At 36.5% G+C, this 27,588-nt stretch overlaps 1 protein-coding gene across 3 annotated transcripts in view; it reads right to left on the minus strand.

The window, feature by feature from the left end:
* Positions 1-27,588, minus strand: part of ZCWPW2 (zinc finger CW-type and PWWP domain containing 2) — a 177,843-nt gene that overhangs the window by 96,663 nt on the left and 53,592 nt on the right. Inside the window, exons 2-3 of one of the 3 annotated variants that reach the window (XM_054480129.2) lie at positions 16,108-16,204; positions 11,937-12,281 (exon numbers count right to left, since the gene is read on the minus strand). In XM_054480129.2, coding sequence (XP_054336104.1) covers positions 11,937-12,268 — 332 coding nt within the window. In that variant the 5' untranslated portion in view covers positions 12,269-12,281; positions 16,108-16,204. Of the gene's footprint in view, positions 1-11,936; positions 12,282-16,107; positions 16,205-26,845; positions 26,938-27,588 lie in introns of those variants that run through there. The other 2 variants (XM_054480128.2, XM_054480127.2) reach the window with 2 other exon arrangements.

Below are 27,588 nucleotides of genomic sequence, written 5' to 3' on the forward strand. Positions count from 1 at the left end.
AATGGGTTTTTCTTTTCTATCACATCATCAGGCTGCTAATTTTCCGAACTTTTATGCTCTACTTCCCTTTTAAACATAAATTCCAATTCCAAACCATATCTTTGTGAATCAATACATAAAACTGAATGCTTTTTAGAGCACCCAAGTCACTTCTTGATCACATTGCTGCTTAAAATTTCTTCCACCAGATACCCTAAATCATCTCTCTCAAGTTCAAAGTTCCACAGAATCTCTAGGGCAAGGGTAAAATGCTGCCAGTCTTTTTACTAAGGCATAGTAAGAGTCACCTTTATTCCAGTTCCCAAGAAGTTCCTTGTTTTCATCTGAGACCACCTCAGCCTGGACTTCATTGTCCATATCACTATCAGCATTTTGGTCAAAGTCATTCAACAAGTCTCTAGGAAGTTCCAAACTTTCCCACATCTTCCTGTCTTGTATCAAGCCCTCCAAACTATTCCAATCTCAGCCTGCTACCCAGTTTCAAAGTTGCTTCCGCATTTTTTGGTATCCTTATAGCAGCACCACACTCTGTGTGGTACCAATTTCCTGTATTAGTCTGTTCTCATGCTGCTATGAAGAAATACCCAAGACTGGGTAATTTATAAAGGAAAGAGGTTAAATTGACTCCCCAGTTCCACATGGTTGGGGAGGCCTCAGGAAACTTACAATGATGACAAAAGGGGAAGCAAACACATACTTCTTCATATGGCAGCAGGAGAGAGAAGTGAGAATAGTGCCAAGTGAAGGGGGAAAAGTCCCTTATAAAACCATTGGATCTCATGAGATCTCACTCAGTATCATGAGAACAGCATGGCGGAATTGCTCCCATGTTCTAATTACCTCCCACAAGGTCCTGCCCCCAACACGTGGAGATTACAGTTCGGATTACAACTCAAGATGAGATTCAGGTGGGTTACAGAGCCAAATCATGTCATTACTGATCATAATTAACAAAACAATGTAAACTAATAAAAATATTTCATGCCTGGTATTAGTGACATAAAAATCCAGATTCTAGGAAGTTGATGAGTCCCAACTCTACTGCCAGTATGTGGTGACATGGGTGCAGAGTCAACAGAGATGGTGGAATGTGAGAATGAAGTAGATGTTCAGTTGCTCCCTAGAGGCTGAGCAGAGTCCTATGGCTCTTGTGCCTCTGAGTTAGGGAAAGCACAGGTAGAGGACTACCTGGCAGTCATAGGTTTTAGAAGAAGAAGGTCTAGAGCATTACACATTGTTTCCAACTATCTGGAACCCAAAGAAGCCTAATATGTTAAAAGAACTCTAAGTGATAACAGAAAGTCAATTGTAGCCTCACGACCTCAATGAAGAAGACTCTCTGGTTATTATCAGGTTCACACCACAGTATCTCATTGTTTGGTGACTGTTATTAGGCTGTCCTTAAGAGCAAACTTCAGTGGAGTTTACCTTGTAAACTTACATTGGAAATTCACATTTCTGAAGGAACCCACTAGAAAGAAGACCTCACTAAGAAGCAGAAATGGAGACTCCATGGCAGCAGCAATGGAGACCCCAACTTAACAGAAATTTAGAAACAATGGGTCTTTCAACCTAATTAACATCTATTTTAAAAGCAACCAATCCATAATGGTTACATTACAGTGTTAAAACTGTAAAATGTAAGGGGTTTATATTTAATAGTTGGTGATTTAAAATTTCTAAAAGGATTATTGTCAAGCAATATCAAATTAAAAGTAGCACCTACTCCATTCAGCATAAAATAGTCTCAAGATTTCTCACACTTAAGTCATAAAGGTGGGAAGTATTTTGCAGTTATTATGTATAACATGAATGGCTATTTTGATAGTCTTTGATAAATCACATCTCTATTGGGACCAAGAGTATTCATTTTAAGTTATTACTTTATAAATATAAATAAAAACAAGAGATGACTCTCAAAAAGAATTCGATGCTAATGAAAGAGAAAGCTTCTGTTCATATTTAAACATATTAAATTATAGAAAATCTTGCATGCCAATCTAAAGACAAATTGCGGAAGATATTGTCACATGGCCAAATAAATGGGGCACTTCAGTATTTCTTCATGAGGCAGAGGGAAATTGTCTGACTCTTAGTCTGTATGTCACAGTTAAAAATGAATGTGCTAAACTAAAGGAAAAGCTGAGCAGAGACAATAGATGTAGAAAACATGATTACTTCTCCTCATCTCCTACATTCATCATCTTTTCAGACTTGAGGTGTTTGAAGAAAGCTGACATCCACTTTTTGCTCTTATGCTGACCTCATTCTGAGTTCAGACACTGTCAACCATGATAATGCATTGTGCACCTCCATTTCTCTATTTTTCCTTTTACTCGGATGAGAAATTCTGAAGCATTATCAGGAGATTTAATGATGGAAAGGCAGAGGAGTGGGCAACCCAATGGTAAGTTATCAGAATTACAAGAAAAGTATATGATCAATTTTAGAATCTGTGGGTGGTGAGAAGTAAAATGCACAAATGCAACAAAATCAAATAGATACCAGTCATTGAAATCCATCAGAGGAAAGGGCAAATTTTGGCAGGACAAGTAAGCTCAAGGGAATGCAAATGTATCAGGAAGAAACTCATGTCTTACATATTTGTTATCCAGTAGAAATGATCTTTAACAAGCTAATTATTGCCCCCATAGAAGCTGAAGTTTAATCATGGTTTCAGTTGCCACGTAGCCAATTAGAAATACGTGACTTCATGTTTAAATAGTGGTTTGGATGTATAAGTGGAGACCAAACTTTACTTGGGGCTTTTCCCTAAACTGTTGGAAACAAAATGGATGAGTTGGAATCATGACTAAATATTATATTTGCCAAGAAATCTCTGGACTGTACCTAATTGCAGGGGCTGATGGAAAAGGGAAGTTTTCCTTTCAGACACAACATTATTAGTATATTAATTCATATGCAAAATAATGCAAATGAAAAGTAATCAATTAATACTTTATAATACTAAAAGGATCTAGTAGAAATCTCAATTTATCAATTTATATACTGTGTCTAAAAAGTATCACTTGATTGCTTTGTTAACTTAAAGCCATATTTTATTACCAAACTGGACTACAATATAATGCAAATATATTTTCTATAAACTAATTTTCATATTTATGACAGAGCTTTGTCAAATATCTGTGTAAATATTGCTGAAGTAGTTACCGTAACAGAGCCTAGTTTCTGCTTGACAATGTATCTTCCTGAATTAAGTGAGATATGCACCATTTTTTTTCTCTAAAGAGTCCAGACTCTTTCTAGCCAAATACAATAGTGTATGATCAATTTTTAAAAAAACAAGGCTGCTTAAACATTGTGGAGAGTTTTATCTTTCTGGTACATACAGATGTTTCCATCTTCAAGTACATAAAGGTATAACGCAAAGGCAAAATGCTATATATACATATATATAAAAATGTAATTTTTTTTTGAGACAGAGTTTTGCTCTTGTTGCCCAGGCAGGAGTGCAATAGGGCTATCTTGGCTCACTGCAACCTCTGCCTCTCAGATTCAAGCAATTCTCCTGCCTCAGCCTCCAGAGTTGCTGGGATTACAGGCAGGTGCCACCATGCCCAGCTAATTTTGAAATTTTAGTAGAGACAGGGTTTCTGCATGTTGGTCAGGCTGGTCTCGAACTCCCAACCTCAGGTGATCCTCCTGCCTTGGCCTCCCAAAGTGCTGGGATTACAGGCGTTAGCCACAGCACCTGGCCTACATGTATATTTTTATAAGTACATAAATATATGCTGTGCCAGAATGTAGAAGTAGATATAACTGTTATAATTTGATTATTCCTGGAGTCTGCACATAGGAAAAGAAAGTGCTATTCTCTTAACAATTATTTGTTTTTATTATATAGATATAAAGCAGTTCTAGATTCTGTATCAGTCTCTAGTTAGCCTTATTATAGAGAGTCAACTTTTCTGAGAAAGAATAACTCTGATATGTTGACAAGATTGAGTTTCTGAGCCTTAGAAGCTACATGTAAGGCCATGGGCTAAAGAGAATTGACACAGATAATGCTACACCACTAGGTATCTCTGGGGCCAGCAGCTAATCTTTCCACTTGGAACTTCAACATCTATGGCATTGCTTAATTAAGAACTAATATTTGTTTCTAGTAGGTTAATGCTATCTTTATATTTTTCTACGGTAATTTATCCTGTTATTATCTTTCTATATATTTGTGCTACTGAATAAGCAATACAAGTAGATTTGAGTTTCTTAATCTGTATTTTAAGTGTGTGCTCAACTTAGTTTATAAAGAGGAATATATGTGACAAATTAGCCAGATGCATTCTACTCTCCAGTAAATAAGAAGGTAGATACAGCTTATTTTTTGGGCATTTTGATGTCCCTAATCATAGATTAGAGATAATTGAGGTACTGGGGTAAAACATGTTTCATTTTTAAGTCTTAAGCCTCAGCGACTAGCACAACACTGCAAAAGAAAATTTTCAATCAAATTTCTAACACAGCATTTCAGACATAGTGACAAAAAAAATCAATTTTTTGAGTTAGAATTAAAACTTCAGAATTTTCATTAGAGAATACAAATACTGTGCTTCCAAAATGTTAATTAGAGATAAAAAAATTATGTGGGACTACAAATACCTTCATAAGTTCTCATAAAATAAGTGTTTATATTCATGTCTTTTAAAATACTTTTTCTTATATATCTATTTCCTCTTGATGTCCCTCCTAATTATTACATGGAAGCCAATTAACAATATAATTTTTAAACAACATTATCACATTTGATCTTTAGAAAAGCCCTCAGTAACAAAGGCCACATTTTTCCTGATTTGCCATACGTGCAAAGATAGTAAGCACATTGGTTTGCTAGGGCTACCATAACAAAATACCACAGACTGGGTGGCTTAAACAATAGAGATTTATTTTTTCATAGTTGTGGGGGATTAACATATAAGATCAATATGTTGCTATGTTTGGTTTCTTCTGAGGCCCCTCTCCTTGGCTTATAGATGTCCACCTTCTTGCTATGTCCTCACATGGTCTTTCTTCTGTGCATGTCTGTGTTCTAATCTCCTCTTCTTATAAGGAGGCCAGTCACATTGGATTAGGGCCCATCTTACTTTTGGTCTCATTTTCACCTAATTACCTCTTTAAGAATCATATCTGCAAATATGGTCACATTCTGAGGTACTGAGGGTTAGACTTCAACATATGTATTTTGAGAGAACATAATTCAGCCCATAATCATAAGTGATAGAGCAAGAACATACATCTAGATATTGATTTAAAGGCTGTGTGTGTGTGTGTGTGTGTGTGTGTGTGTGTGTGTGTGTGTGTGTGTTGGAATAAGACCACCATAGTCTCTCTATGAAAGCCAACATCCTATTTTCTTCATGGAGAATAGTTGAACATGAATGAAAACAAGGTAGTGAGCCAGAATATACAGCTTTAAGAATGTTAGGTTGAAAAATGCAATGTAAAATAGTAAGGAATTCTGGAAAGATAGCAGCAATGGTGGTATAGTTTTAGAATATCCTGAAATTTCCCCATAAATACAGGTAGGGCAACTATAATACCAAAATCAAACCTGACGCACAACACCTATGATGAAACTAAGTGGTAAGGTACCCACATGAACACCAAAATAGGAGCAAATGGGCACAAACTACTAAAAATTATATGATCCATATAACATTAGCATCTATTTGAGAGGAAGGAGGTTGGGAGGAGGAGGAATGAGGACTTCAAACTTGCAAGAAGCATTTACTGGAAAGTGCAGCAAGTTGAACTAAGAACAGCAGCCAAAACTGTGAGGTGGATTGCAACAAAATCTGAAAGTGTTGGAAAAGTGTGGGCCCTATGAAGCAACCAACCAAGATCCATTGCAGGATAAAAGCTCACAGGGGCCAGGCGCAGTGGCTCAAGCCTGTAATCCCAGCACTTTGGGAGGCTGAGGTGGGAGGATCATGAGGTCAGGAGATCGAGACCATCCTGGCTAACACGGTGAAACCCCGTCTCTACTAAAAATACAAAAAATTAGCCGGGCGTGGTGGCAGGTGCCTGTAGTCCCAGCTACTCGGAAGGCTGAGACAGGAGAATGACGTGAACCCGGGAGCAGAGCTTTCAGTGAGCCTAGATCGCACCACTGCACTCCAGCCTGGGCGACAGAGTGAGACTCTGTTTCAAAAAAAAAAAAAAAAAAATAGCTCACAGGATGAGAAACTGCTGGGAACAAAATCTAAACTGAAGAGGACAGGATCAATAAGAAACAAAGGAAAAAGAAGATACAAATAAAAGTGGGGATATAACATCAAAGGCACCAACCATGACAGAAAAAAATGATAAAGCAGAGTTCATTAAAATAAAAAAAACCTGCTCTGCAAAGTCACTGTCAAAAGAATAAGATGACAAGCCACAGAGTGGGAGAAAATATCTGCAAAACATATATCTGATAAGACAGTGATATCCAAAATATACAAAGAACTCTTCAAACTTTACAATAAAAAAATAAATAACCAGATTTTAAAATGGGCAAAAAATCTGAACAGATACCCTACCAAAGAAGATATACAAGATGGCAAATAAGCATGTAAAAAGATACTCAAAAGCATATGTCCTTAGGAAAATACAAATTAAAACAATGAAATACCACTACACACCTATTAGAATTCAAAATTCAGGTAACACCAAATGCTGGCAGGGAGGTGAAGCAACACTGTTGGGAATGCAAAATAATACAGTCACTTTGGAAGACAGTTTAGCATTTTCTTAAAAAAAAAAAGAAAACACATATACTCATAGCATACTGTCCAGCAATTGCAGTCCTTGGTATTTACCCAAAGGAACTGAAAACAGGTCCACATAGAAGGCTGCACATGGATGTGTATAGAAGCTTTATTCATAATTGCCAAAACTTGGAAGTAACCAAGATATCCTTCAGTAGGCGAATGGATAGATAAGTTGTCCTACGTATAGACAATGGACTATTATTCAGCAGCAAAAATACATGAGTAATCAAGCCATAAAAGGACATGGAAGAGACGTAAATGCATATTACTAAATAAAAGATAGTCTGAAAAGGCTAAATACTATACAATCCCAACTATATGGCATTCTAGAAAAGACAATACTATGAAGATGGTAAAAAGATAAATGGTCACCAAGAGTTTGGAGGGATGGAAGGGTAAATAGGAGAAACACAGAGGATTTTTAGGCCAATACAACTATTCTGTATATATGTAATGGTGGACACATGTCATTATACATTTGTCAAAATTCACAGAATATATATTCTGTGAATATTCATTCACAAAGAATGAATCCTAATGTAAACTATGGAATTCATTGATAATGATGAGTAAATGCTGTTTCATAGATTATAACAAATGTACCACACCAGTGTGGGATATTGATGGTGGGGCAGCTGTGGGTGTCAGAGGGAGAAGGGGACATATGGAAACTCTCCATACTTTCCACTCAATTTTTCTGCAAACCTAAAACCACTCTAAAAGATAAAGTCAATTAATTAAAATAAATAAAAATGTAAAGTGTTAAAAATTTAAAAATAAACATGGGAGAGAGAAAAACCTAGGAAATTAAAGAACACAGGTCATATTTTTGATACTTTGAGAAAACAATAAAATAAGGGCTCTGGAACTTTGAATTAGGGGAAAAAAAGCTAAAAAAAAAACACACACACACACACAAAAACTATTCTCCAACATATGGTTCTCAACAAGATGAAGCAGATTCATTTCTTTGTATTTCTCCCTCTATCAAAAAATCTGCATGTTATATATGAAAAAAACGTAAAAAGATTCTCAAAGTTGAAGAGAAAACGATAGACTAGCTAGGGATCCTGTGACTTGAGAAATGACATGGCAGTGAGTTTCTTGCACTTTATATTCCTCAGCTGGGTACTGAAGAAGTCAGCAACCCAGAAACACCAGTGAGTGCAACCAGACAAACAAAAAAAGCTCCAATGAAGCCTGCTCTTTTTAGCCAAAGGACTAGAATAGGGGGAGCCTAGCAAGACAGAACACTTACACAGAGTAACTGCTTTATCCCAGAAAAACATCATGGAAAATATATGGCCTCCACATTTACCCCCATACCAAAGGCCAATGGTGAGCCTAGACTGCAAATCACCCAGCAATAATGGAGCACCCTTCCTGCTCAGGTGGTGGCAGAAAAGGCTTAGTAGGAAGCCGAGATTTTTACCACCTTCCAGGTTAATAAGACCCTCCCGCTATGGTGTCAATAAAGTTCACCTGGCAACAATAAAAACGTCATCCTACCCCTACTAGCTAAAGTTGTGAGTGGGGAGCTTGAACTCTCACCTCTGCCCGGTGGAATTGAGGCACCCTTCCCTCTCTTGGAAATCAATAGAGTCTGAGTGGGGAACCTCGACTCTTACTCCCATGCAGGAGTAACAAAGAGGTGCTCCCACATATCCTGCTGATGTAGTAGCAAAAGCAGCCTGCTAAATAGGTTTAAATAAGATCCAAAATGAAAAGAATATAAAGTCTAGTAAATAAATAGGAAATATAGAGAACCAAATGAACATTTTAGAACTGAAAATACAATATTTTGAAAAGCTCAATGGATACTTTCAATACAGCATGAATATAACAGAGAAAAGAATCAGTGAACTTAAAAAGAGAGCAATAGGAATAAACCAATCTGAACACAGAAAAAATGAACTGAAAAAAAGTTATTACTCCCTCTTGCCTTCTGAACAAATAAGAACTCATTTCATATAAAAGTACTCAAGAAGAAAAGATAAATAGTAGAATCTAATATAAAGTTGTTATGGTAAAAATAAATAATAACTCTACCAAAAAGTGAAAGCTTATCCCAGAGGCATGGCCTTACAAAGATCAAAATTGTACCTGAAAGTTCAAGTTGAGATAATAGAAATTAAGAAAGTAATACAAGTAATGAAAAAAAAAACAACATAAATTATAATTAAAAACTAAAAAAAAAAGTGAGTAAGTGATTAGAGAAAAATATTTGATGATGAGAACACATGGACATGTGGAAGGGAATAAAAGACACAGGGCCTACTAGAGGGTGGAAGGTGGGAGGAGGGAGAGGATCAGGAAAAATACCCAAGGGATACCAGGCTTAATACCTGGGTGATTACATAATGAAATGAAGGCAGAAATAAAGATGTTCTTTGAAACCAAAGAGAACAAAGACTCAGCATACCAGAATCTCTGGGACACATTCAAAGCAGTGGGTAGAGGGAAATTTATAGCACTAAATTCCCACAAGAGAAAGCAGGAAAGATCTAAAACTGACACCCTAACATCACAATTAAAAGAACTAGAGAAGCAAGAGCAAACACATTCAAAAGCTAGCAGAAGGCAAGAAATAACCAAGATCAGAGCAGAACTGAAGGAAATAGAGACACAAAAACCCCTTCAAAAAATCAGTGAATCCAGCAGCTGTTTTTTTTTTAATTATACTTTAAGTATTAGGGTACATGTGCACAACGTGCAGATTTGTTACATGTGTATACATGTGCCATGATGGTGTGCTGCACCCATTAACTCATCATTTAGCATTAGGTATATCTCCTAATGCTATCCCTCCCCCCTCCCCCAACCCCACAACAGTCCCCAGTGTGTGATGTTCCCCTTCCTGTGTCCATGTGTTCTCGTTGCTCAATTTCCACCTGTGAGTGAGAACATGCGATGTTTGGTTTTTTGTCCTTGCGATAGTTTACTGAGAATGATGGTTTCCAGCTTCACCCATATCCCTACAAAGGACATGAATTCATCATTTTTTATGGCTGCATAGTGTTCTATGGTGTATGTGTGCCACATTTTCTTAACCCAGTCTATCATTGTTGGACATTTGGGTTGGTTCCAAGTCTTTGCTATTGTGAATAGTGCTGCAATAAACATACATGTGCATGTGTCTTTATAGCAGCATGATTTAGAGTCCTTTGGGTACATACCCAGTAATGAGATGGGTGGGTCAAATGGTATTTCTAGTTCTAGATCCCTGAGGAATCGCCACACTGACTTCCACAATGGTTGAACTAGTTTACAGTCCCAGCAACGGTGTAAAAGTGTTCCTATTTCTCCACATCCTCTCCAGCACCTGTTGTTTCCTGACTTTTTAATGATCGCCATTCTAACTGCTGTGATTTGCATGCAAATCAAAACCACAATGAGCTACCATCTCACAGCAGTTAGAATGGCGATCATTAAAAAGTCAGGAAACAACAGGTGCTGGAGAGGATGGGGAGAAATAGGAACACTTTGACACTGTTGGTGGGACTGTAAACTAGTTCAACCCTTGTGGAAGTCGGTGTGGCGATTCCTCAGGGATCTAGAACTAGAAATACCATTTGACCCACCCATCTCATTACTGGGTATATACCCAAAGGACTCTAAATCATGCTGCTATAAAGACACAGGCACATGTATGTTTATTGCGGCACTATTCACAATAGCAAAGACTTGGAACCAACCCAAATGTCCAACAATGATAGACTGGGTTAAGAAAATGTGGCACACATACACCATGGAACACTATGCAGCCATAAAAAATGATGAGTTCATGTCCTTTGTAGGGATATGGGTGAAGCTGGAAACCATCATTCTCAGTAAACTATCGCAAGGACAAAAAACCAAACACCGCATGTTCTCACTCATAGGTGGAAATTGAGCAACGAGAACACATGGACACAGGAAGGGGAACATCACACACTGGGGACTGTTGTAGGGTTGGGGGAGGGGGGAGGGATAGCATTAGGAGATATACCTAATGCTAAATGATGAGTTAATGGGTGCAGCACACCAACATGGCACATGTATACACATGTAACAAACCTGCACGTTGTGCACATGTACCCTAAAACTTAAAGTATAATAATAATAAAGTTAAAAAAAAAAAACCTGGGCGATGAAATAATCTTCACAACAAAACCCCATGAAACGAGTTTACCTATACAACAAACCTGCACATGTATCCCTGAACCTAAAATTAAAATTAAAAGAAAAAGATTTGAAAAGAGAAGAAACGTGACTAATGCAAAATTTTTTTGTAATTTTTACAAAAAAGTCTAAATCAGAAGAAACACAAGAACAGTTGATAATACCCTCAGAAAAAAAAGAAAAAAATTTAAATTTTAAAAAATTGAAAAGAGAAAAACAGTTCAAGAAAAGGTAATACAAAAAATAGAGAAATAGCCACCATAAGTAATATCAAAATCCTAAAATAAGAAAATCAAAGCAATGCAACAGAACAAATATAATAGGTTATAATTTAATAAACCTTAGCTAAAAATAAGACTTGAAGTTATATACTGAAAGTGCACACTGCATACTTCGGAAAACCAACCCAGAATGGGAAATATCGGAATATAATAAATCTACATAAATCTAAAGAAAAAAATATTTTAGGTATCTAGGCAACAATTATAGAATACATGCTTTTCAAATGACCGTGAAACATTAATAAGATATGCCACAAGAAGGTATGGTGGGCCATACAATCAGAATCAGTGGAACTGATTACAACAGATTTAAATTAGAATGCAATAAGACACATTAAAATTCCCCAATATTTGGTAATTTAAAGACACAATTCTAAAAAACGGATTTCAAAAAGGAAATCACAAAGAAAATCAGTAAATATTTCAAAATGAATAATAAAACACAGTATATCAAAATTTGTAGGATGAAGCTACAACACTACTTGGAGAAAAATTTATAGCTTTAATTGCCTATATTGGGAAGAAAATAAGATTTGAATTCAGTTACCTAACTTTCCCATTTAAAAAGCTAGAAAGAAATCCAAAGAAGTATGGAAAAGAGCAATGATAAGAAATCAAGAAACTAGTAGACAAAAGAAAAATGTTGAGTCTTCAAAAAGATTTTTAATATTCATAAACCTGGCAAGACTACACTTCAAAAGTCATAAAACTACACAAATCTTACCTTGGCCACTTCTGTAATTTTACCAAAACCAGGCTTCCAAGAGGGAGCTGTGAATAGACAATCTTAAATCCACACTGATGAAGCTGAGACTCTTCAGGGAAGTCTTCTTCAGAAATTGAGCAGTTATTATATCTTGAATCAGTGTTCATGAAGCAGTACCATGGTTCATCATGATCAACTTTGGCTGTATCCTCACTTGATAACAATCTCCATTTCAAACAATTTTCATTCTCACATTGAACCCACACTTTGTTTACATACATGTTTTCCACTGAGGAATCCACTGCATAGTTACAATATTCAATCTTACCATCCAGTTTTTCTTTATCCATTAAGGCATTTAATCTGGAAAATAAGAAAGAGGAAAATAACACAATGAGGACTCAAGAGTATCAGGAGAGAAAATTCAAACCAAAAATCAGAGAAATTCCTCTTTGCTATCTTCTGTGCCCACCCCCTCTCTATCCTACAAAGACTACATATGTCGAACACGTTGTTTCCACCTACCCAGAAATAAACGAACAAAATAGAAACAACAATCACTCTAAGCATAAAATGCACCAAAATTAAAAGTAAGAAAAATATGATGGAGCCAAAGGGGAGTAGAGGTGACTATAATTTCTATTAACCTAATATATAGCACACATCTGGTATACATCAAGTACATTTTCCCATGGTAACAGCTAAGCCTGACTGAATGCTGACTATGCACCAGGTATTATTCTAAGTGCTTTATACACATGGCTCATATAGTCTTCCCAAAAACCTTATTATGTTCATTTTTACAGACAAAACTGAAGCTAAGAAATGTAAAGCAATTTGTCTCAGGTCCTGGAACTGGTACACAGTAGAGCTGGAATTTAAATGTCGGCAGTTTGATTCTAAGTTTGTGATCTTACCCATTAGTTTGTACTGCCTCTTGAGTATATATACAGCATGACTAAATGATCCTTTTCTTCTTCTGTCTCAGGAAATCAAATGCAGCAAAATATTTCAACATACAAAAATGCAAGATTTTTAAAAATTAAATCTCATATAGTTTCAGCTTTTATTTATTATTAATTAAATTTCTCAGAGCTTTTTTGTTAGAAAAATTTTAAACATATAAAAAGTTTGAATTGTGTAACAAAGCCCCCAAATTCTGGCTTCAATAACAATGTATATAGTACTAAATAAATATAAATAAAATACAAGTAGAACTAATTATTGGCAACTTATTTTGCAATACAAAGTCTGTTTCTTAAAAATAAAAAGACTAATGTACCATACTATCCAAGTATAAGCACCATTTAAAGAATCCTTTAATTTATAAGTTAATCATATATTTAGAAGCTCACTTACTTATATTTGTCACATATCTTACCAGGGCTACTGCAAATTGCTTTAGAAAGTTGTCCATATATTTCAATAGCCATAGTTCAAAAATTTTGACCTATTAATCCCACTCATGCAAATGTAATAAAATACATTTTAAAAAGACCAACCAATACATACCAAGACCAAAAACATTCAGTGTAACACTGTTTTTCATGTTGAAAGAGTGAAAAAGTCTAAAAACAGAATCAAATCTAGCAGAAGTTATAAACTTTTACTAATGATATTTGTTTTAATGTGTTTAATTCTTTAATCGATGAGAAAATGCATAAGGGCAAAACCACAATGTGGATTGCAACTGAAGTGAATAAATTTTTTCTCTACTCTCTGGGTCACCAGTCGGTAAAGCAGAAGTGACTGAGGTTAGACTTTGGAACCAGGTTATGTGTTACTCACAGAGTCCCTGCCCTTTGCTAGACTTTCACTTCACATGAAGTGTGTGTGTGTAACAGGTTTTTTTGCTTGTTTAGTTCCAATCTTCATATGCTGTCTTACTATGCTGGCTAAGACAGATATAACATTGACTAGAAGCCATGATAGTAGATATTTTTTTCTAATTTTAAAGAGAATGCTTCGAATGTTTGACTGTTATGTTGGGAGTACGGTTTTTGTAGAGACCATTAAAAGGTTACAGAAAGTTGTTTTCCTTCTATTACCAGCTTACCAAAAGGATTTTTTTGTTGATATTAATCATAATGTGGTGTTTAATTTCACCAAATTCTTTTCCGCATATACTGAGATAAATATATGGTTTTTCTTTTAAAATATATTAATTGGGTACACATTGTATTCACGAATTTTTGAATAATAAACTATATTTGTATTCTGGATAATCCCTACCTGGTTATGCCTCATAAGTTTTTAATATACACTGCTGTATTTTATTAATAATTAATATTTTTACATGTGTGTATAAATAAGATTTGTCTATTATTTTATTTCTCCTTTTGTCTTTGTCTGGTTTTCATATCAAGATTATAAAATCACTTCATTAAATAAAGTAAAAAATGTTCCCCCATTTTGGGAAAGTTTGCCTAAGGGAGGAATTTTCTAATTTTAACATAAATTTTATGAATTTTAGTATATCTACTATATTTCTCATTATATTTATCTCTTTCATTTTGAAGTTTGTTTATGCCCTCTCTTTTTTTCTTCATTTATCTTGTCAGAGTTTATTAAACAACCAGAATTTGAGTGCTTTCATTTTTTTGAATTCTATTTAATGAATAGCTGCACTTTTCTTAATTCTTTCTTTCCTTTTACTTTCTTTGGACATTCTTTGTTGCTCTTATTTTTCTCTTCTTGAGTTGATGCTTAGTTAATTCATTTGCAGTCTTTTCTAATACAAGCATTCAAGGTTATACATTCCTATCTCAGTATTGCTTTATTATTTAGTTTTAAACACAAGGTTTCTATTCATCTTTTACCCAAGAGTTAGTTAATTTAAAAAATTCAGAAGGTAGGGGTATTTAAGAGATTATTGATTTTTAATGTACTTGTATTTTGGTTAGAGAATATAATCTGTGTGATATTGATTTTTTTGGCATTTGTTTTGTTTTGTGGCCCTACTTAACAATACTTGTGAATGTTATATGTGTGCAAAAAAATGATGCACATTTTTCAATTGTTGGGTGCAAGGTGTACATTTAATCATCATACCAAGCTTTGTATCAACGATTATAAATAAAATTTTATGATTGTGGGGTTAATTTTCTCTATCCATACTAAATGGTTGATATATTAATTATACTTAAAAGGCTATGTTAAAATCTTCCATAGTAATTGTGGATTTGTCAATTTATCCCTGTAATTTTGTCAGGTTTCTTTGCTTATTAAATATATACATGTTCAGATTTGCTATATCTTGTTGGTGAATTCTTCCTCATCTTATGTAATGATGCAATTTATCCCTAAAAATGTTCTTTGCCAATCTACTAGCTTAATTAGTGAACGAAACTATTTGGTCCACTATTAACATAGCAATTAAGATAGTAGTTATGTTTCTTATTGGCTTGGTCCTAGTTATAACTTTTACCATCCCTTTACTTTTACCCTTTCTAATATTATGGGTTTCCTTGTCTCTGCCTTCTGTAAACAATACATAGTTGGGATTTGCATTTTTATCAAATCTAAGATATGATCTGCTAACCAGTGATTTTAGTTCATTTACTTTATTTTGACGCTGATATACTTGCATTTTTGTGCATCTTTTATTTATTATGCTATTTCTTTACTTATTTTCTCCTTTCCTAACTTGTATTAAAACAAATTAATATTTTTCTTCTCTATACTGGTTTTGACAAGTTTATGTTATTTTTATTACTTTAATAGTTACCCTTAATACTACTCTTAATACACAATTTAACAAGGTATAAATTAATCAATATCTCTACCTTCTTCAGAATAACAGAATGCTTTAATCCAGATGACCTTTGTGCCTTTATCTCATTTCTTTCCAGCATCATAGTTCTATTTTGCATTTATACCTCAAAATCTGTCATAATTATCACTAGTGTGTTTTCTACAATATTCATTTAGATTTTTCCATATGTTTTCCAGTTTCTCTGCCACCTAACGGTATTCACTGAATGAGGATGGTGAGAGAAAGGGAGGAAACAGAGGCCAGGCATGGTTGCTCATGCCTATAATCCCAGCACTTTGTGGGGCCGAAGCTGGTGAATCGTTTGAGGCCAGGAGTTTGAGACCAGCCTGGTCAACACAGCAAAACCCAGCCTCTACTAAAAATACAAAAATTAGCCGGGTGTGTTGGCAGGCGCCTGTAATCCCAGCTACTTACGAGGCTGAGGCAGGAGAATCGCTTGAACCAGAGAGGCAGAAGTTGCAATGAGCCAGGATAGCACCATGCACTCCAGCCTGGGTGACAAAGTGAGACTCTGTCAAAAAAACAAAAAAAAAAAAAAGAAAAAATTAAGCCATCTGGAATATCTGGAATATTTTCTGTGTTTGTGAATGAATAAGATGGAAGACTCTACTTTTTGTCTAAGTGGTTAACCAATGATCCAAATAATATTTATTTAATTCTTCATCTTTTAGTAATTGGTCCGAAATGGCTCTTTATCCTAATTCACATATGTGCACATGAATCTATTTCTGGGCTCTGTATTCCTTTCTTTCAGATGTCTTTCCCTGTACCAAAAGAGATTCAGAAAATTCTAAGTCTAAAGCAGGTATTGAGAGTCTGTGTGAACAACTGAGCTGAGGGAAAATAGTTGGGGTACAGATCTAGAAAGAATGAGATTATCAATAACAAGTTCATTCCAGGACATTCTATTTACTTTTATTTAATAAGTAAGAAAAATAGGCTTTACTAATACTTAAGATGAAATTGACACTGGAATCTTCACTAAGACCATATGTAAGCTGGTCATATGTGAGGTCTCCTGCTGAAAAGGTGGGAGATGCCATAACTTAAGAGGGTTTCACAAATGTGCCTTTCAGTTACTCATTTACAATCACTATAATGCAATGTATTGGAGTTACATTTAACTAACTAAACAAGTTTATAGAATATATTATCTAGATTAAACTATTCCTCACAAAATAAAGTTACTTTAGAAAATTTCTAAAAAGAAACAGAAAAACTAGACAATATTAATAATGCAAATAATGAAGTATGAGAGAGATGACAGAAAGAAGAAAGTAATTACTGTCACTCAATCACGTAGGATTTTGTCCAACTTGCAACCAATGGATTGGTATAAAGTGGAAAGTTTGTGGCATCACATCAATGGAAAGCTTATGAAAATTCATTATGACAGTCTATTATAAAATGTTAAGGGGATTAAAAGATTACTTTTAAATGGTAGATAAGGTTTTCAGCTTTTCTTAGGACATTGGGTCTCATAGTGGATAATACTGAGAAGATAAAGTAACACTAAGAAAATGTCATTATTACTTAAATAGTGATACTCATTTTCAATTGCATCTAACTTAAACGTCTTGGTATTTTAGATTTGATACGTTTTATCCAGGCTAACAGAATTTAGAATATAGATCATAAAATGCTTATTCTTTTCAAACCAGATTCTCATTGATTCCATTACATTTTCTCCAACACTTTGCTGGTTTTCAAAACTCCTGCCACATATAGAAGATGCAAATGACAATGAGGAAGTGAATGTGTTCACAAGAATGCTAGAGCCTTTGAAGGGATCCCTATATAATCATACCTAAGTAGACCAGAATTAGTTTATAAAGACAATGACAAATGCAAAGCTATGCTGAGTACAATATTTGCTTCATTCAACTTTTGTTTTTAATTTTTTATTTCATAACTTAGTTATATTGAACTAGAAAATGCAGAAAAACAAAATATTAAATTTTAAAAATAGAAAACACAGAATGGCTATTTAAAATTATAAAGTCTTAAGTTCAAGGAAATGTATATGAATGGTTATGGACACTCAATTTTCAGCCAGACAACTCTACCACTCTTTATTTACTAGGCAAATTAGTTAACCACTCAAAATCTCTGATCCCTTACCTGGAGATAATAAGGGTACTACTTATTACCCTATATTGAACTCCTAGCATACTATTTTGCACACTATAGATACTCAATGTTTTTTGAATAAATGGATGACTTTAAACATCAATTCAAACAAATATTGAGTTCCTATTAAAAGTTAGACACTGTGAACAAAAGATGAACAAGAAACAATCCCTGTTCTTGACTCAGAACAACATAGATACCAAGTTCCATAAAATACTTGATAAATGTAATACAGTGTGATGTTAGATGTACAAATACCTAGGAGAACACAAATGAGAAAATAATTTTCTTAAAATAAGAGGGCTCCATGAAGGATGCATGGAGCAGCTAGCATTTGAGCTGAACCTGAAAAGATAAGTAGTTCACTTTAGCAAGGTGAAGGAGCAAAGGAGCACATAGGAGGAAACTCGCCAGGTGCAATGGCTCATGCCTGTAATCTCAACATTTTGGAAGGCCAAAATGAGTGGATCACTTGTGCCCAGGAGTTTGAGACCAGCCTGGGCAACATAGTGAGACGCGATCCCCACCAAAAATAATTAAGTTAGCTGGGTGTTATAGGGAACACCTGTATTTCCATTATTCAGAAGGCTGAGGCATGAGGATTGCTTCAGCTCAGGAGTTGGAAGCTGCAGTGAGCTATGACGATGCCACTGCAGTGTACCCTGGGTGACAGACCGAGACCTTGTCTGTCAAAAAAAAAAAAAGAAAAAAGAAAAAAAGAAAAGGAAATTCCATGAAAACATGCATGCATGTAATGTACAAAAATATTGAGCTGAGCTGTTAGAACACTTTTTAAGGGAAGCAAAGGTCATAGCAGGTGAGGGTGGAAAAACCTCAGAAGAGTCTTATTTACCATGTTAGGTTAATAGACCTTATTATCCTGGAAGCAAAGAGGAGTCATTGTCTGTTTAAAACTAAGAGTATCACAAAAAATAAGATACTTCATAATTTCCAAGGCACATATTTTTACATTTAAACATCTCAGCAACCACACTGTATCTTCTAGTCAACATCCTCTCAAAGTCATGATGTAGTTGTCATTGCCTGTACATGAATAGACTTGATAATTTAAAGTATAAGCTCACCCAAAAGTGCACAGATACGGTTTTCTCATGCTATGACTGGACAACAGTCACTACAAAAGCATTTCAAGAACTCTGATGATTTCTGAATCGTCTTCAGGGTCATTCTCCCATTTTCTTGGGTAATAGATATTGGCTTCTTTTGAGATTGCTAATTTCTTTATCAGATGGTCATTTAGCCACACCCTTCATGTTCTCTCCTGAACATGCTTTCTCATTCTTTACTATATGTGTAGGCTGAGAAGTTTCCAAATCCTTAAGTACTGCTTCTCTTTTGATTAACAATTCCATCTTTATATCACTTCTCTCCTCTTATACTTTACTATTAGCAGTCAAGAAGAGCCAAGCCACAGCTTCAACACTTTGCTCAGGTATTTCCCTCAGTCAAATATTCAATTTAATCATTCACAGTTCTGCTTCCACAAAACACTAGATCATGAACACAATTGAGCCAAGTTCTTTGCCACATTATAACAAGGATGGTCTTTCCTCTATTGCTTTATGATATGTTCCTATTTCCATCTGAGAATGGCCTCCCACCTAAATGGCCTTTACTGTCTATATTTCTACCAACATTCTCCTCAGGATTACTTAGGTATTTTTTAAGAAGATTGAGACATTCTCTATTGCACTCCTCTTTTCTTTCTGGGCCCTCACCAGAATCATTCTTAACAGTCTGTTGGCCAGGTGGGGTGACTCATGTCTATAATCCCAGCACTTTGGGAGGCTGAGGCAGGCAGATCACAAGGTCAGGAGTTAGAGACCAGCCTGGCCAACACAGTGAAATGCCGTCTCTACTAAAAATACAAAAATTAGCCAGGCGTGGTGGTGGGTGCCTGTAATCCCAGCTACTCGGGAGGCTGAGGCAGGAGAATCACTTGAAACTGGAAGGCAGAGGTTGCAGTGAGCCAAGATTGCACCACTGCACTCCAGCCTAGGCAACAAGAGAGAAACTCCGTCTCAAAAAAAACAAAAAAACAAAAAAACAAAAAAACCTCTGTTTACAGCAATGTACGCTTTTTCTGGCATGCTCCTCAAAACTCTGCAAGCCTCTACCCTAAATCCACTATCACATTCTTAGGAATTTATTACAGCAGCACCTCCACTTCTCAGTACCAATTTCCTGCCTTAGTATGTTCAGGTTGCAAAGGCCTACCACCTAACGCCACCTCCCAAAGGCTCTACCTCCTAATACCTTGGAAGTTAGGATTTCAAAATATCAATTTCAGGGGACACAGACATTCAGACCATAGCAATATTATGTGGAAAGATCAACATCAAAGACTGAATTGAAAAGAGACTTAGGAAAAGTACTCTTATATGAATAAGCTTTAGGAATTCCATAACCACATTTATTTCACTTATATTTTCTTTTTTTATGTGAGATGTGATAAGAATATGTGTCTAAATGAGTTCAAAATAAATATTTTATTTCCATTGGTTATTGGGGAACAGGTGGTATTTCGTTACATGAGTAAGTTCTTTAGTGGTGATTTGTGAGATTTTGGTGTACCCACCATTCAAGCAGTATACAGTGCACCCTATTTGTAGTCTTTTATCCCTCACCCTCCTTCCATTATTTCCTCCTAAGTCCCCAAAGTCCATTGTGTCATTCTTATCCCTTTGCATTCTCATAGCTTAGCTTCCACTTGTAAGTGAGAAATACGACATTCGGTTTTCCATTCCTGAGTTACATCACTTAGAATAATAGTCTCCAATCTCATCCAGGTCGCTGTGAATGCCATTAATTCATTCTTTTTAATGGCTAAGTAGTATTTCACTTTATATAAATATGTGTGTGTGTGTGTGTGTGTGTGTCACTGTTTCTTGTTTCTTTATCCACTCATTGATTGATGGGCATTTGGGTTGGTTCCATGTTTTTGTGATTGTAAATTGTGCTGTTACAAACATGAATGTGCAGGTACATTTTTCATACAATGACTTTTTTCTCTCTGGGTAGACAGCCAGTAGTGAAAATGCTAGATCAAATGGCAGTTCTACTTCTAGTTCTTTACGGAATCTCCACACTGTTTTCCACAGTGGTTGTACTAGTTTACATTCCCACCAGCAGTGTAGAAGCGTTCCCTGTTCACTGCATCCATGCCAACATCTGTTTTTTGATTTTTTGATTATGGCCATTCTTGCAGGAGTAAGGTGGTATCGCATTGTGGTTTTGATTTGCATTTCCCTGATCATTCATGATGTCAAGCATTTTTTCGTATGTTTGTTGGTCATTTGTATATCTCTTTTGAGAACTGTGTATTCGTGTCCTTAGGCCACTTTTTGATGTTTTTTTTTTTTTCTTGTTAATTTATTTGAGTTCATTGTAGATTCTGGATATTAGTCCTTTGTCAGATGTATAGGTTGTGAAGAAATTTTTTCCACTCTCTGGGTTGTTTATTCTGCTGACTGTTTCTTTGCCATGCAAAAGCTCTTTCATTAAGTCCCAGCTATTTGTCTTTGTTTTTATTGCATTTTCTTTTGGGTTCTTGGTCATGAAGTCCATGCCTAAGTCAATGTCTAGAAGGGTTTTTCCAATATCATCTTCTAGAATTTTTATAGTTTCAGGTTTTAGATTTAAGTCCTTAATCCATCTTGAGTTGATTTTTGTGTAAGGTGAGAGATGAGGATCCAGTTTCATTCTCCTGCATGTGGCTAGCCAATTATCCCAGCACCATTTGTTGAAAAGGGTGTCCTTTCCTCACTTTATGTTTTTTTTTTTGCTTTGTCGAAGATCAGTTGGCTGTAAGTATTTGGGTTTATTTCTGAGTTCTCTATTCTGTTCCATTGGTCTGTGTGGCTATTTTTATACCAGTACCATGCTGTTTTGGTGACTATGGCCTCACAGTATAGTTTGAAATCAGGTAATGTGATGCCTCCAGATTTGTTCTTATGCTTAGTCTTGCTTTGGCTATGCGGGCTCTTTTTTGGTTCCATATAAATTTTAGATTTTTTTTTCTAATTCTGTGAAGAATGATGATGGTATTTTGATGGGAATTGCATTGAATTTGTAGATTGTTCTTGGCAGTATGGTCATTTTCACAATACTGATTCTACTCATCCGTGAGCCTGGGATGTGTTTTCATTTTTTTGTGTTGTCTATGATTTCTAACAGCAGTGTTATATAGTTTTCCTTGCAGAGGTCTTTCACCTCCTTGGTTAGGTGTATTCCTAAGTAATTTTTTTTCAGCTATTGTGAAAGGGGTTGAGTTCTTGATTTGATTCTCAGCTTGGTTGCTGTTGGTGTATAGAAGAGCTACTGATTTGTGTACATTAATTCTGTATCCTGAAACTTAGCTGAATTATTTTATCAGTTCTAGGAGCTTTCTGGAGAAGTCTTTATAGAGTTCTCTAGGTAAACACTCACATCATCATCAAACAGCAGCAGTTTGACTTTCTCTTTACCGATTTGGATGCCCTTTATTTCTTTCTCTTGTCTGACTGTTCTGGCTAGGACTTCTAGTACTATGTGGAATAGAAGTGGAGAGAGTGGGCAACCTTGTCTTGTTCCTGTTCTCAGAGGGAATGTTTTCAACTTTTTCCCATTCAATATTATGTTGGCTGTGAGTTTGTCATAGATGGCTTTTATTACATTGAGCTTCGTTCCTTGTATGCTGATTTTGCTGAGAGTTTTAATCATAAAGGGTGCTGGATTTTGTCAAATGCTTCTGCTGTGTCTATTGAGATAATCATGTGATTTTTCTTTTTAATTCTGTTTATGTGGTATATCACATTTATTGACTTGCATATGTTAAACTATTCCTACATCTGTGATATGAAACCCACTTGATCATGGCAGATTTTTGTTTAATATGTTGTTGGATTTGATTAGCTAGTATTTTGTTAAGGATTTCAGCATCTATGTTCATCATGAATATCGGTCTGTAGTTTTCTTTTTTGCTTATGTCTTTTTCTAGTTTTGGTATTAGGGTGATACTGGCTTCATAGAATGATTTAGGAAAGGTTTCCTCTTTCTTTATCTTGTGAAATAGTGTCAATAGGATTGGTACCAATTCTTTGAATGTCTGACAGAATTTTTCTGTGAATCTGCCTCATCCTGGACTTATATTGTTGGTAATTTTTTAATTACCATTTCAATGTTGCTGCTTGTTATTGGTCTATTCAGGGTATCTAATTCTTCCTGATTTAAGCTAACAGGGGTGTATCTTTCCAGGAATTTTTCCATCTCTTCTAGGTTTTCTAGTTTATGTGTGTAAAGGTGTTCATAGTAGCCTTGAATGATATTTTGTATTTCTGTGGTGTCATTTGTAATATCTTCCATTTCATTTCATATTGAGCTTATTTGGATTTTTCTCTCTTCTTCTCTTGGTTAATCTTGCTAATAGTCTATCAGTTTTATTTATCTTTTCAAAGAACTAGCTTTTTGATTCATCTATCTTTTGTATTTTTTTGTTTGTTTCAATTTCATTTAGTTCTGCTCTAATCTTGGTTGTTTCCTTTCTTCTGCTTGGTTTGGGTTTTTTTCTTGTTTCTCTCGTTCCTTGAGGTGCGACCTTAGATTGTCTGTTAGTGCTCTTTCAGACTTTTTGAGGTAGGCATTTAGGGCTCAGAAGTTTCCTCTTAGCACTGCCTTTGCTGTATCCCAGAGGTTTTGACAGGTTGTATCACTATGGTCGTTTAGGTGGAAGAATTTTTAAATTTCCATCTTGATTTCATTTTTGAACCCATGATCATTCAGGAGCAGGTTATTTAATTTCCATGTATTTGCATAATTTCGAAGGTTCCTTTTGGAGTTGATTTTCAGTTTTCTTACACTGTGGTCTGAAAGAGTGCCTGACATAATTTCAACTTTCTTATTGAGGCTTGTTTTGTGGCCTATAATATGGTCTATCTTGGAGAAAGTTCCATGTGCTGCTGAAAAGAATGTATATTCTGCAGCTGTCGGATGAAATGTTCTGTATAAATCTGTTAAGTCCATTTGTTCCAGGGTACACTTTAAAACCTTTGTTTCTTTGTTGACTTTCTGTCTTGATGACCTGTCTAGTGCTATCAGTGGAGTACTGAAGTCCCCCACTATTACTGTGTTGCCGTCTATCTCATTTCTTAGGTCTATTAGTAATTGTTTTATAAATTTGGGAGCTCCAGTGTTAGGTGCATATTGAGTCTTCATGTGTTAGGTGAGTCTCTTGAAGGCAGCAGATAGTTGGCTGGTGAATTCTTATCCATTCTGCAATTCTTTATCTCTCAAGTGGAGCATTTAGGCCATTTACATTCAATGTTAGTATTGAGATGTGGGGTTCCATTCCATTCATCTTTCTATTTGTTACCTGTATACCTTGTTTTTTTTGTTTTTGTCTTTTTGTTTGTTTGTTTTTGTCTTTTTGTTTGTTTGTTTTTGTTTTTTTTTTGAGATGGAGTCTCGCTTGTCACCCAGGCTGGAGTGCAGTGGCGCAATCTCAGCTCACTGCAAGCTCCGCCTCCCGGGTTCACGCCATTCTCCTGCCTCAGCCTCCCGAGTAGCTGGGACTACAGGCGCCTGCCACCACGCCCAGCTAATTTTTTGTATTTTTAGTACAGACAGGGTTTCACCATGTTAGCCAGGATGGTCTTCATCTCCTGACCTCATGATCCGCCTGCCTCGGCCTCCCAAAGTGCTGGGATTACAGGCATGAGCCACCACGCCCAGCCATCTTTGTTTTTTTAAGCTGTATTTTTGTTTTATAGGTCCTGTGAGTTTTATGCTTTAAAGAGGTTTTGTTTTGATGTGTTTCCAGGATTTGTTTCAAGATTTAGAGCTTTTTTTAGCAGTTCCTGTAGTGGTAGCTTGGTAGTGGTGAATTATCTTAGCATTTGTTTGTATGAAAAAGACTGTATCTTTCCTTCATATATGAAGCTTAGTTTTGCTGGAAGCAAAATTCTTGGCTGATAATTCTTTTGTTTGAGGAGGCTGAAGATAGGGCCCCAATCCCTTCTAGCTTATAGGGTTTCTGCTGAGAAATCTCCTGTCAATCTGATAGGTTTTCCTTTATAGGTTACCTGGTGATTTTGTCTCACAACTCTTAAGATTCTTTCCTTCATCTTAACTTCAGATAACTTGATGACAATGTGCCTAGGCGATGATCTTTTTGTGATGAATTTCGCAGGTATTCTTTGTGCTTCTTGTATTTGAATGTCTAGGTCTCTAGCAAGGCTGAAGAAGCTTTCCTTGATTATTCTCCCAAATATGTTTTCCAAACTTTTAAATTTCTCTTCTTCCTTAGGAACACCAATTATTCGTAGGTTTGGTCATTTAACATAATCCCAGACTTCTTGGAGGCTTTGTTCATATTTTCTTTTTGTTGTTGTTGTTTTTTGTCTTTGTTGGATTGGGTTAATTCAAAGACCTTGTCTTCAAGCTTTTAATTTCTTTCTTCTACTTGTTCCATTCTATTGCTGAGACTTTCCAGAGCATTTTGCATTTCTATAAGTGTGTCCACTGTTTCCTGAAGTTTTGATTGTTTTTTTGTTTATGCTATCTATTTCCCTGAATGTTTGTCCCTTCACTTCTTGTATCATTTTTTTTTATTTCCTTACATTGAGCTTTACCTTTCTGTGGTGACTCCCTGATTAGCTTAATAACTAACCTCCTGTATTCTTTTTCAGGTAAATCAGAGATTTCTTCTTGGTTTAGGTCCATTGCTCATGAGCTAGTGTGATTTTTTGGGGGTGTTAAAGAACCTTGTTTTGTCATATTACCAGAGTTGATTTTCTGGTTTCATCTCATTTGGGTAGCCTCTGTCAGACAGAAGGTCTAGGGTTAATGGCTGTTGTTCAGATTCTTTTGTCCTATGAGGTATTACCTTGATGTAGTACTCTCCCCTTTTTCCTGTGGACATGGCTTCCTAAGAGCTGAGTTGTAGTAATTATCTGTCTTCTGGATCTAGCCACCCAGCAAGTCTACCAGGCTCCAGGCTGGTACTGCGGGTTGTCTGCACAGAATCCTGTGATGTGAACCATTTCTGGGTTTCTCAGCCATGAATACCAGCACCTGTTTTGGTGGATGGCAGGGGGATGAAATGGACTCTGGGAGGTTCCTTAGCTTCGTTGGTTTAATGCACTACTTTTGTGCTGGTTGGCCTCCTGCCAGGAGGTAACGCTTCCCAGAGAGCATCAGCTGTGGCAGTATGTAAAGGAACAGGTGGTGGGCGGGGCCATAGAACTCCCAAGAGTATATGCCATTTGTCTTCCATTACCAGGGTGGGTAGGAAAGAACCACTGGGTGGGGGTAAGGCTAGGCATGTCTGAGCTCAGACTCTCCTTGGGTGGGTCTTGCTGCAGCTGCTGTGGAGGATGGCGGTAAGGTTCCCAGGTCAAAGCAGTTATGTTCCTAGCGGGATTATGGCTGTCTACACTGTCTCATGCAGGTTGTCAGCAAAGTGGAGGAAAACCAGAGTCACAGGCCTCATCCAGCTGCCAAACAATCTGAAGGGCCAGTGTCACCCCCACCATGCCCCCACCAACATCACTGAGTCTGTTTCCAGGCAGTGGGCAAACAGGGCTGAGAACTTGCCCCAGGCTACCTGCCTCCTAGCTGCAAAAGCAAGTATGGCTTTCCTTGTTCCCCGCCTGTAGAATCTGCACACCGGATTCATGCCCTCCTCTGAGTTCTGGCAAGGAGGCCCCTCAATCAGTTCAAATCATTACAAAGTTCAGCTGGATATTTCCTTCTCCCTGTGGCCTTTTCTCAGTGCTTCTGGCCCCCCTCCTGAAGGACTCCTGTGAGGCCAGGCAGATATGGCTTTCTAGGTGAGCCAGCGAGCTCACAGGTCTTTTCCTGCTGCTTCCACTACCCCTGTATTTCACTTGGCTCTATAAATGAACTCAGCTCCAGGTAAGGTCAGCATCTCCTCCCGTGATCTAGATCTTCAGTTTCCTCCATGGGGGTGTGTATTTGGGGGCAGACAATTTCCCTTTCCCACTTCCACAGTTTGGACACTCACAGTATTTGGGGTGTCTTCCGAGTCTTGCAGGAGCAATCTGGTTCCTTCAGAGGGTCTGTGGATCCTCTCAGGTTTCCTGATTTATTCCTGCAGTCGTTCTGGATCAAAAATTCATGATGTGAGCCTCCACACACTGTTCTACCCATCCGAGTTGAAGCTGCAATCTGGTCCTGCCTCCTGTCCACCATCCAAAATAACTTTTTAAATAACTATAAAGTAAAAATTCTATGGATTAAGAAAGTGTTGTGTGCCACCCCCAAGATGATTATATTTGAGGATGGGGCCTTTGGGAGGTAATTAGGCCATTAGAGGACAGCCCTCATTATGGGATTAATGTCCTTACAATAAGAAATAGCACAGAGTTTGCTCTTTTTACCTCAACTTTTCACCATGTGAGGATACAGTGAGAAGACAGCCATCTGAAAACCAGGAAGTAGTCCCCCATCAGATATAGGACCTGCTGTCACCTTGATCTTGGACTTTTTAGCCTCCAGAACTGTGAGAAATACATGTTTGTTGTTGAAGCCACCGAGTCTACGGTAATTTGTTATAGCAGCCAGACTGACAAATGTCTTACATTTAATTTGTGTTTTGGAAGAGATGCAGAGAAAACAGAAACACAATTACCTAGTAAGAAAGCTACTAAACTGTGCATACAAAACATAATGAGAACTTCATTAGAACAACAGAAATGATGCAGAAATAAGCATTACTAGTTAACCTGAATTTATTAAAGAGAACAC

The sequence above is a fragment of the Pongo pygmaeus genome, chromosome 2, assembly GCF_028885625.2.
Source record: "Pongo pygmaeus isolate AG05252 chromosome 2, NHGRI_mPonPyg2-v2.0_pri, whole genome shotgun sequence".
Classification (NCBI taxonomy): Eukaryota; Metazoa; Chordata; class Mammalia; order Primates; family Hominidae; genus Pongo; species Pongo pygmaeus.